The sequence below is a fragment of the Plecotus auritus genome (genome assembly GCF_963455305.1).
Source record: "Plecotus auritus genome assembly, chromosome: 5".
Classification (NCBI taxonomy): Eukaryota; Metazoa; Chordata; class Mammalia; order Chiroptera; family Vespertilionidae; genus Plecotus; species Plecotus auritus.
The window spans coordinates 43590812-43603485 of NC_137776.1; the positions used below are offsets into that span (position 1 = coordinate 43590812).

Here is a 12674-nt window from a genome sequence, read left to right on the forward strand (position 1 = left end):
TGTGTGCTCATGACATTGTGTGCATGGATGATGTGTGAGTGTGTTTTTGGGGACACATTCATCCATCTGAGAATAAGTCTATGTATGATTCAAGATAGGGAAGTGTGGCTGAGGAATGGGCCCTGTACCCCCTGCCTCACGTGAGAGATTGCTTCTTCACTGAAGGTGATTGCTTTATTCAGCCCTAAGAATGGAAACATTTGTATAATGCTTCATATGCTCTTGTGGCATAAACCAATACAAATATTTCCTGGACCTATCAGTAAAATTATATAAATCCTTATTTATCTTGCTGCAGAGAGAAACCAAGAAAAACTTGGAAAGTTGAGACTATTTTTCTCCAAAACAGGATGAGTAATAGTTTCTATTGGAGGCATGAATATTGAAATATCTCTTCTCACTAGCTCACTAGAAAGTGATGATTGGGTGGCCAGCCACATTTGTCCACGGTGACAGATTGCACTCCTAACCTCAACTAGCAGGACAAAAAGATGGGGCTCAAGATATGGAACCAGGGGAGAGGAACATGGGACAAGGCCCCTGATGTGAATAAGAAACCCAAACAAAGCCACGCCCTGGTCAGTGGCTCCGCACCCTCCTGTCGACCCCCAGGGTGTCCCACTGTTGCCATTAGCTAATCCTAATCCCAATATGCAGCTTTGCTGCTGCCTGGCTCTGCTCCCCTGGTGGGTGTGGAACTTTGTGACAGTGCTTTGGGACCATCATACCAGCACGCAGGGTAGGGGCAGATGGACTTTTGCTGAAACCATGAAGAAGGGACATTGAGCTTCAAGTTTCCTTTGATCCTCCAACATTGTCGTTCTCTACGATTTCACAGGCCTCCAGGCTCCATGCCCCTTGCTGCCCCCTGTGCCTTAGGTGTCATGGTTCAGTACTAGTGTGCGCTTGTCCCTATGAATTCTTCTCAGTGGCAATATTTTTCATAAACCTGTGATTTCACACTACAGAAACAGGGAGTATGATGTTCCTTGGTCTTTAGCTGTTTGTTAATCAAGTGCAGGACCAACTCACTGGTTTCCAAACCCTGATCCATCACTAGGGACTGATGTCCTAGCCTCACCTCTTGCTGATGCAAAAATTCCCTCACCTTCTTTCTCCTGTCATCGTTTTCTGCCTAGTTGTTGAAACAATTATTAAGTTACTGTTTCATTCATTAAGGAATTATTCTCATATTCTGATCTGCTTTATGAGCCTTTCTACCCCATTGCATCAAAGGTATTTTCATTTTAATAGGGAAGAAGTCTCTGACCTATATTGACGGAACTCTAATGGTGATGATATTTCAGGCAGGCAGGAAAGAGAGCTCACTTGGGATTGTAGATCTTCCCCCAGCCTGGCTCACCCATTCAGCCCATGTTGAGATGATGTCTGTTTGCCTTACTTTACCAGGCACCTTGCCTGGGCCACGGTGGTATCAGAGTCCAGGAGTGCTCTGCTGGCTGGTCTGAGCTTTTGCCTCTGCCTGAGGTCTGCCTCTGCTCCCTCCGAGGACAAGCTATTTTTGCAGGATGGTCTTGGGAGGATTGAGCTAATTCTGTGTTTGCTCTAATAAAACAAAGCTAACAACTGGGGCTTATTCTATAGTCACTTTCGAGTTTGGAGATTTCCCCAAATGGATTCATATAAGTAAGGACCAAAATATTGTCCCCTCAGATGGATTCAGGCTGCTCCTTATGGAAATGGATTCACAGGCTAGTCCATTTGGATCTGAGTCCCAAGCACTGTCCATGGTGCACCAAGATCATTTGTGTCATACAGGAATGGAGAGCCCTCAGCACACAGCGGCTCAGAGACAGGCTCTAGATCCAGCCTCCCCAGGTTCAAATTCACCTCTGCCAATCGCAACTGAACAAATTTGAACAAGTTGCCTCCTCTATAACATAGGATTAAAAATGTTCCTTACCTCTTAGGGTCCTAGTGAAGACCAAATGAGTTAATAAATATAGAAAGTGCAAGAACAGTGCCTGCATGTGGTAAGTGCTATATCAGTGCTGGCGAAACAAAGGACTTTACAGTTTCTTCCTCATCATCACAGCCTAGTCTCCTGTCATCATTAATCCAAGAATCCTAAAGTCCCCCACTTTGTTCAGAGGGGTGAGTGGGTTGGGTTGGCAACAAGTCAGTTCTCCTTTGAATTACTAGGGCTGGACCACTGCCCACTTTGTTGTTTCTTCCCTTTTTTTGAGCATACAAAATGTAATATTCATCTGTCAAAGGATCCAGGATTGCATTTTAACATTTTACAGCCTCTTTGTAAAGCTACCTTTTCAATTTTAGAGGAGGCAGTTTTATGACTCACTTTGATAACCACTTACCTATTAAGACCCAAACAAAAAAGAGGAATGGTCAAAGAATACCAGGTACTCCCAGACAGCTAGAGTCCTAATTCTGGAACATTATTCAAATTAGCTCCCAGACTCATAATTCTGTGTTTTCATTTATCGCTGCAATAAAGTAAATGGTTCTTTTATCCAAATGTTATTTCCTGGCTATTAATTCAGTAGTTATTTTGGATTGTAGCACTCCTCTTTGATTTAGGGATATGGGGCCTTATAAATATTTAAAAGTCGAAGACTGACACTTGGAGAAGTTGACTTTGATTTGTTTTATTAATATCCTATGGCTAGAGTAATTATAGGTTTGGAAGATACAATCCCACTGTCTGCTTATCAGAAGAGATAGTAGGCATGTGTGTCCATAACAAGGAAATCTGGCAACAGAAGGCTTTCCCTGAATCTTTTGCAGCCTAAACTTTTGTGTACGCCTAGAACACACACTACTTTTTATTCTTCATAGTTTCCTCCAGAAACTGCTCTTGGATTTAGGAACGTGCATGCAAACTGTCCATATGTCTCAAAATAGCTGAAAATGGTCATTCCTGAAAGGCTTGGGACTTTCTCTGCATCTACAAGTGCCAGCTAGGGTTTACGACAGGGCTCAGGGTGATCTATAGACTGGTATGATTTAACTGGGGATCAATCAACCTATTAGGGAGAAAAAGACAAGGTCAATAAGAATGGGTCTAGTGAACCAGAGGTCATCTTACATTTTTCAACTTAATGTTCTTATTTCCTTTCCATTAACATTTCATAATGAAAAAATGCCTATATTCTTTAATTTTTAAGATAATTAAGTGAATTTAGTGCCTTTGCAGAATAGAGGATTTATAATGGCAACAGGAAACACACTATTAATAATCTACAGGACAGGGCCACCTGGGGAGACGCAATGCCATCTCCATTGCTATTTCTGCTAGGCCTCCTTTGCCAGACTCTTGGGAGACCAGCCACCTGTGTCTTTGGGGGCTGGGCTTTTACCATCTTGGAAAATGGGTTTCCAGTTGTATTTGAGTTTTAATTTGAACAAATTAAAGCAAGCACAGATCATTCTAAGTCCATGGCATTCTCTGTATGACAGCCTGGAAACGTGTGATGAAGACAGAAAGTCATTCTAGAGCTTTCCTGAGGGAGGGAAACATGGCGCCTGCCTGTAAGATTGTCACAGCCCAAAAAGCGAGGTCAGGGTTGATGAGAGTGAACACACAGGCGCAGAACCAGAGAAAGGCCGACACGGAGCAGCCAGGCCCAGGCACGGAGAGGCAAAGGGACTACAGACCGAGGGCTGGCTTACCTCTGAGTTCTCCAAGCTGTTTACCTAAGACATTCAAGAAAGATAATTTCCATGATTTTTAGGTAAAGATGGCAAACACACTAACTTCATTGTGTTCTGTAACCAACCACATTAAAACAACAATAAAGGGATATTTTTTATTTTTATTTATTTATGTTTTAATCCTCACCCAAGGATATAGATTTTTAGAGAGAGTGGAAGAGAGAAAGAAAGACAGAGATAAGTATTGATGTGAGAGAGCCACATCAATTAATTGCCTCCTGCACGCGCCCTGACCAGGGCCCAGGCTGGGGAGAAGCCTGCAAAACGAGGTATGTGCCCTTGACTGGAATCAAACGCGGGACCCTTTGCAACTCAGGCCACACTTTATCCACTGAGCCAAACCGGCGAAGGCCAGGATATTTTTAAAGGCATAAATTCTCAAAAACAAAGGAATGGACAAGTGTTAAGTAACTTAGCAAAACCAAGAAAGACAACATAAGCTAGCAATGGGAAAAGTTGAGAGGCAAACAGATATATATCACAGACTCTTGCCCCCAAATAGCTCAGGAATTGGCTGATTTGGAAGAAGGGATAAAGGTGGGGCTATAAACAGATAAACAGAGAATCTAAAAGCAGTTTGATCTCTAGATCCTTTGTCTCATTCCTCCACGTCATAAGACTGGAGGCTCGTCCTCCGAAGAGGATATAACAGCGGGTCCTCGAGTTAGGGGGACCCCAGTGCACAACTTGAGGTGGGAGTGCAGAGGGTTGATGCAGAATTATTGACCAGTGCTGAGGCTCCTCCTCCACACCCCATCCCCACCGGCTCCAGCCAGAAGATGCTTCCCTGGGGAATCTGAATAGCTAAAGAGCAAAGTCCCAAAGATACCAACATTTGGTGGCTTCCCCAAGGAAACAGTTGACCAGATTCCTTTACAGAGAAGCCCCCAGACACTCTACTGGAAGCTTTTAGAGCCCTGCTTAAACAGGAGCAGAAAAACAAAGATTACCACTCCGCCAAGGAAAGCCTCTAATGCCTTTACAGCCTCTGCTCCACAGATGAGTTGATACAGAAATGTGGTATAATAGTATTCATACAATGGGATATTTATTCAGCCTTATACACAAAAGAAGACTGTCACCTGGTACAACTTGGGTGAACCTTGAACACATTATTCTGAGTGAAATAAAACAATCACAAAAGCCAACTACTGCATGATTGCACTTATGTGAGGTATCTAAAGTAGTCAAAATCATAGAAACAGAAAGGTAGAATGAGGAGTTGTTCGTTGGATACAGAGTTTCAGTCATACAAGATGGAAAGTTCTAGATACCTATTGTGCAAAAATGTGCAGATAGTTAACAATACTGTTCTGTACACTTAAAAATTGTTAAAAGAATAAATTTATGTTTTGTGTTTTTTACCACAATTAAAGTGAAGGGAGTAAAGTAACAAATGAAGGGCGAAGAAAATGTCAATTAGAATTATCATTATTATTCTCAGAGAGGCAAGAGAAGATATTGATCCATGAAACAAAATTAGGATACTATTTTAAAAATATTTTTAAAAATTGGTTTTGAGAGAGAGAGAGAGAGGAAGGGAGAGGGAGAGAGAGAGAAACATCGATTTGAGAGAGAAACATTAATCAGCTGCCTCCTGAACGCCCCCAACTGGGGATTGAACCAAAACCTGGGCAAGTGCTTGACTGGGAATTGAACCAGCAACCCTCCAGTACATAGGACAACACCCAACCAGCTGAGCTACACCAGCCAGGAATAGGATGCTATTTTTAAACAATTAAAAAGAAATATATGGACACGAAAAGAAGAGCAAGCCAAAGAGGAAATAAAACCAGGCCAAAGATTAAATAAAAGGAATTCCTGAAAAATAAGAAGGAAAAGATTTTTTGGATTCATCAAAGAGAGTATTTTTTTACTGGAATTAAAGGACTTGACTTCCCTGATTAAATGGTTCAAAAGTACCTAGGAATGTAAATGAAAATAAACTCACACCTAGACACATTTTCATGACATTTCAGAACGTTGGAAGCCAAAAAAGAAGAGCCTACAAAAATGGCCCAGGAGAGGGAGTCATTTTCAAAGGATTGTGACTCTGAACAAAAGTAACATCTAAAGCTGAAACAGCAGTGCCTTCCAAGTTCTAATGGAATTATTTCCAACCTAGAGATCTATAGCTAGACAAATTATCAATCAATTGTGACCATAATATGAAAACAATCAGACACACACATTTTCCTACCACACACTTTCTTTTGGAAAACTGTTGGAAGATGTCTGACTATAATGAGGAGAGAAACAAGGAAAAGACAAAGATGTCAGATATAGAAATAAAAGAGAGATGGAGACGCCCCAGGAAGTATGGTGGAGGAACACCCTGGGGCAAAAGCTAGGTATCAGGCATAGAAGCCCACCAGTACAGACTGCAGAAACTGAGTTATGAAGGAAGAAGAAAATGTCAAGTAGAATTATCATTAACACCATCAGAGAGGTAAGAGAAGATATTGTATCCATGAAACAAAATTAAGATGCTATCAAAATTTTTTTTCAGATGAGACTTAGATAATTGTGAAGAGTTTAGGGGGTTGAATTAATGGTAAGTATATAGAAAACTAAGCACAGATTTAAAAAGATAATTATTAACTCTGCAAAATACAAAATGCTGTCAAGGAAAGAAAAAATAATTATAGTAAATTTAATGACTTAGCTATGACTATCTTTTATATAGCTGTGATAATATAACCCTGAATATTTCTCTAAACAAAGTTATTATATTTTTACAGGGTGGTGCAAAAGTAGGTATACAGTTATTAGTATAGAAAAAATACAATAATTAATAAATAATAATACAAGACTCTGTGTTTTGCTTACTCACAACTGTAAACCTACTTTTGACCCACCCTGTATATTGGGAAGTAAGAAGGGTTAGTGTAGAAGATCACAGAGGTTACAGATAAAGTGTTAGACAGCTTACTCTTCATCGTCAATGTTGGGAAGTTAATAAAAATACTTAAAACAAAATAATTAAAAATCTTGGCACCAGAGGAGTTCCACAAGTGTGTGTGGGGGGGGGGGGGGCGGGGGTAGGGGGTGTCTAGCAGTGCAGAACTAATTAACTCTTAAATTATGTGCATGTATAACTTTGATTTTAAAATATTTTTAAAGTAAAAAACAAAGTACTGAAGTGCTTAGCATAAGGCCAGGAACTTCGAATAAGGACATACACACAGAGATTATTTCTACCACCACCATGTTTGAATTTCACAAGTCTTACCTTTTTAATTCCAAGGAGCTAGATTCTACAAACATGTAAATATATTACAATGATTCACTGAAGGATAAGCTGATTCATTTTTTAATGAAAATAACCAATCTGCAGAATGTAACTTGTCTTGTAATTTATGTATTTGTCCATTGTTCTTTCGTGTTGTGCTTGGATTTTAGCCTAGAGATGTAAATGCCTGTGGAGGAAGGTGGAGGTGGGAAGGGCTGATTATATGGTTTCTGGGATGGTTAGAGTCACCAGAGCTGGACTTCATTGCTCAGTCAAACTAATCCCAGGGCATAAGCTACTCCCTGGGAATTTACACCCGGGGAATAGATTAGAAATATGGAAACAGAATGGTCCCTGATAATCTGAAAACACAGAAATTATTCCCTTACCAAGACTGGCCCAAAAAATATGGTAAACCCAATAAAATCAGAAAGAAAGATTTTTTCCCCACCTTTAAATTTGTGTGGGACAATTGATTGACAGCTGCCTAACATGAATGTTTTGAAAACAATGAATACAGCTGGCCCTCCATATCCAGGGGTTTCACATCTGAGGACTGAACCAAGGGCAGATGGAAACGATTGGAACAAAAATGTGATGTTGTTGCTGACTTGTACTATGTAGTTAGGCCTATGATGATTTTGGGTTTTGTCTGAACTTAGTATGTACAAAGTTTTTTCTTGTCATTATCCCCTAAACCAGTGGTCGGCAAACTGTGGCTCACGAGCCACATGCGGCTCTTTGGCCCCTTGAGTTTTTAGCAAAGGCCAGCTTAGGAGTACCCTAATTAAGTTAATAACAATGTACCTACCTATATAGTTTAAGTTTAAAAAATTTGGCTCTCCAAAGAAATTTCAATCGTTGTACTGTTGATATTTGGCTCTGTTGACTAATGAGTTTGCCAACCACTGTCCTAAACAATATAACAAGTATTTACATGCCATTTGCATTGTATTAGGTATTGTAAGTAATCTAGACATGCTTTAAAGTATATGGAGCCGGTTTGGCTCAGTGGATAGAGCGTCAGCCTGCAGACTGAAAGGTCCCAGGTTCGATTCTGGTCAAGGGCATGTACCTTGGTTGTGGGCACATCCCCAGTAGGAGGTGTGTAAGAGGCAGCTGATCGATGTCTCTCTCTCATCAATGTTTCTAACTCTCTATCCCTCCCCCTTCCTCTCTGTAAAAAAATCAATAAAATATATATATATTTTAAAAAATAAAAAAAGTATATGGAGGATGTATGTAAGTTATATGCAAATACTATGCCATTTTTATATAAGGGACTTGAGCATCCATGGACTTTGGTACCTATAGGGTTCCTGGAACAAATTCTCCTTAGATACAAAGGGACAACTTTGTATAATCACTATTGTAATTATGTTAAAATTATCAAATGGTTTAGAGATAATGAAGCTAAACAATCTTGCAAATTTATTCCTTCAATTAAGCATATGCCTATACTAACCCTACAAGTATTTTGTTAAGAAAACACATTTTGCACCAGAGATGTGTTCTCTGATCCTTTCCATCCTTATGAATATACACAACGCGTGTAACAAAGAGCACGTGCACAGCTACAGGGTTTAAGGATACAAAAAACAAGGCAGCGCAGTGTATCCCCATGTCCTTCTCCTGAATGGCAGCAATTAAAATTCACAGCTGCTGGCTGCCCAGATGTTTCTTGCATTTACTGCTCTGTAATATGCATCAGAATATATTGTATGACTGTGGTTTCAGTAAACTAGACAGCTTTGTATTCTAAATTCTGCAGACTAGATCCAGTGTGTATATTTTTTCTTCAGATTAGCTTCCTTTTACCCTCCCCTTTCATTTGCTTGGGGCATTTGCAGTTCAGAAACAAAAGACATTTCCAGCTCAGAGTTTAGCTGCATCAGGGTGTAAGTGCAGGTCAGGTCTGATTTATGTGGCCCGTCAGATAAGCAGGAGAGGAGGGTGAGATGAGGGGCTTGGAAAAGCTGGTGAACTTGCCTTGACTTATGTCTTTTGCTTTCGTAGGCAGCCAACATCCCTTTGGTGTCAGAACTTGCCATCAATGACATACATTTTGATGACTTTTCTCTCGACGTTGATGCCATGATCACGGCTGCTCTTCGGATGTTCATGGAGCTGGGGATGGTTCAGAAATTTAAAATCGACTATGAGGTAAGGTGTTCTGTCCTGGGTGAGTCCGGAGTGCACTTAGGACACCATGGCAGCTACTCTGAGCCTCTGGGGATGATTCTACGTTCCCTGCACACTTCATAGGATCACCAAAAAAATTACGTGAGATATTTGTGAAGGGATCTGAATCGAACAAGACGACTCCGAGGCATGGTTTTGGTAATGGTCCACCAGACACACATACAACTGCCTGACACAACCTTTCCCTCCCCATTTCAGACACTGTGCCGGTGGCTTTTAACAGTGAGGAAAAATTATCGAATGGTTCTGTACCACAACTGGAGACACGCCTTCAACGTGTGCCAGCTGATGTTTGCGATGTTGACTGTAAGTGTGTTTAGTGACAGTGAAAGTCATCTGTCATTTGTGTGGGCCTCCAGGCCTTCTCCTTCACGTTTCCGTGTCTGTGACACATTGCTGTGTGATTTATTTTACGTGGAATTCACCTACCTGGTTATGGGAGGGCATGTTTCACGACAGTGTCTGAGCTTTTACGCTGTGGCATCACTGACGTTTGAAGCAGGTGTAGTCTTGGAATGATTACTTGAGGCTCTTCAATGTTTTATCTTAGGAATCTGGTTCTTTTTACAAAAGAAATGCTTGGATTTACAAAATAATCATTTTGCAAAGGATACGAGGATGAGTAACTGAACAAAGAGATTACTGGATAAGACTGGCTGGTGGAAAGCCACAGTAGGGGTGTGTGAACATTACCCACAGGGACACGGAAATCCTGAGAAGGCTGATCTGGGAGAACGGCCAGGGCGGCCAAGGGAAGCCCAGGGAGGGAAGAGAGGGAGTGGATGTTCTCAGGGTGTAGGGGTGCACTAGGCTTGAAATCTCTGCTCCAGGGGCAGTAACCCAGGCATGGTGGGCAGTCTTTCTTTATGGAGAAAACTAGGGCAGCTTGCCAGAAGTAAGCCTTGGAATTTAATCTAAAAGCAAATGTTTGTGGCAAAGATTGAAACAAAATTCTCTATTCATCTCCATTTGTTGGCAAGAAATAAGGCTTGTTTTGGCCTGATTTTCAACTTAGACTGTTAAGCTATCATCTAATAAAATGTTTCCTGGCTTAAATTTATTGATTTCTTTAGCCTCACGGTTATATATCATTCCTTTGTATACATACACGTGTGTATGCGTGTGTGAACATGTTTAGTATATAAAATGAAAAGAGAACATGAGTTTTGGATTCACATAACAGAAATCTAAATACCTTACATCTCTGCACCCAGATTAAAACTTAAATCAAAAACAGGGAACTCCAAACGACATACATTTCCCTTCAGTCCGAATGAGCGAAGATTATTCTGTTTCTTCACGAAATTCTCTACCAATTCAAATTTTACTCATCCTTTAAGGCATTGATCTAATGCCAGTTTTTCCCACGAAGTCTTCCCTTTTCTCCCCAAGCATCCGCCAACAATCACTTATTTCTCCAAGCTATGTCTGCCATGTGTTTTAAGTTACAGTCTCCTGTTCTCCTACAGAGTAGGCTTCTTGAGGCTGAAGGGATAATTTCTTGTTCTTTCAATAACTTTCACTTATTGGCTCAGCACCTTTATTGAGATCCTCACCAGCACCTTGCACTCTGTCATGCACATGGTAGGTTTTCAAGAAATGCATGTTGGATTGACGAACTCAAATGTGCCGATAGCACAAGAAGATGGGACCAAAATGTCTTCACTTGTACACTCAAGGACTTGTTTTTGGATCCTCAACTGCATAAGGAACAAGAAGAATAGCTTGGAAAAAGTGGACTGGCCCCATTCTCTGTAACTTACACCATGAAAAGCAGTCAGCTTGTCACGTGAGGAAGAAAGATGCTTTGAACTATGAGCCTTAATTGCTCAAGTGCCAATGTCGCTCAAAAATAATAATAACCACTTTCACTTTGCTTTTTCATAACAGATCTCAGTGGACAAGGAATAATTTTCTGTGTGCAGAGTTCATATGTCTGGCACATAGAGAGGACATTCAATAAAGAAATTATTAACCTGTTCTTTTGGAGAACCTATGGATTTATAGCAAATTCTCAAAATAAGTAAACAGGAACCTTATCAAAGAAGGGAAAGGAATGTCTGGCCATGACATTGTGAGTTAGAGATGTCAAAGGTAGAAGCAGAAGCTGGCAAGAGTGACAGGATCAGGGTGGACACGTAGGAGTAAAAGGAAATGCATACCCAGTTGTCAAGTAAATGTTCCCATAAAATGGACCATCTTGATACTTTTCAAGAAATTGAAGAAAGCAGAACTCTCAAACTACGTCACCACAATGGTGGTACTCACACTGACAGAATATTTCAAGGGTATAGTTATTTTTGCAAGTCTGCTCAGCAACCTTGAAAAGTACCACTGTTTGAAAAGATTTGGGTTTTGTTTTTGTATGAATGCTAGGCAAACTGAGAGAGCTTGCTATTAAAGTTCTCTTGTGGTCAGGGGCTGGGTATTGCAAAATAAAAACATGACTTTGGAAAGAATATGTTGGTCAATGTTATTTTTTTCTCCCTGGAATTGAAAGGAGTAAACCACATCTGTAAAAAATATTATTTTCTGCTCATTATTTTGCTGAACTTGACTAAGGGTTACAATAGGTTGAAAAGGTCAGCTTTGGTTTGTTCCTAACACAAGCAATATCTTCTCCATCTTGACCATGGACAATCTAGTTCATTAGAATTTTTTAACTAATGAAATAATTATAGAATTACCAAATGTTACTGGATCACTGAAGAAAAAAAGTTTATTTAATTCATTCATCAATCTTAATTTCTGGAGTATGACCTCGGTCTGTGGCAAAATGATAACCTACTTTTTCCCATGAAAGGACACTCCTGAAGAGTATTAGGGTCTTTCACTGTGTTGTTCTCATAAGTTATTCTATTTACATTCTAGTTATATCTTATTCTGTTTTCATGTGTTACGATAGAGCCAAAGTCTCTATTAATCTGGGAGGGAAATCCAACTACTGTACTGGATTCCGTCTGAGTCACAAAGCCAAGAAACATGGTGTATGTGCGCTAAATTTCCCTCTAGATGGCGCTCCAAGGCAAAGTTTCTCAGCCAATTGGCAGGAAAGTGGGGGAGGAGTGAGGGGTCGGGGGCGCCACACCTTACCAACCTTCCTTGAAAGTGCTTCTTAGAGTACAGGAGACACTGAGGTACACTCCACCCCACCCCCCTCTTTTTTTGTTTTAAAAGAGACACCAACAAAGCCAGTCTATACAAAAGGGCCCCTCCCATCAGAAGAAATCTGCCTCCTTTCTTTCCGAGCTGTTAGCATGAATAATAAGGCATTCTCCCTGTGACCTTACATCTATGGTTGTGTTTTTTAAGCCCATTGTCTCTGGCAATGGGAAAATTCATAGTTGTGTGTCATTGCTGAGCAAATTATGACACTATGTACAACAGCACAAGCAAATGATAAATATACGCACCGGTTTCCTAACCTTTAACCCTAAAATCATTTCAAACACAGAGAATAAACTATTGACTGGGAGAATTATGTTCTGCAAAAGTGTTCCACCTTATGTCTAGGTAACAAAGCAGTTTTGTTCCTTTAGAAATTAAA

The 12674-nt window shown here is 40.4% G+C and overlaps 1 protein-coding gene across 2 annotated transcripts in view; it reads left to right on the top strand.

Annotated features, from left to right (window-relative positions):
• PDE11A (phosphodiesterase 11A) overlaps positions 1–12674 on the top strand; it is a 306712-nt gene that overhangs the window by 207144 nt on the left and 86894 nt on the right. For both annotated transcript variants that reach the window (XM_080670943.1, XM_080670944.1), the window contains 2 exons: positions 8942–9088; positions 9326–9433. In XM_080670943.1, the coding sequence (XP_080527069.1) occupies positions 8942–9088; positions 9326–9433 (255 nt within the window). The remainder of the gene's footprint in view (positions 1–8941; positions 9089–9325; positions 9434–12674) is intronic.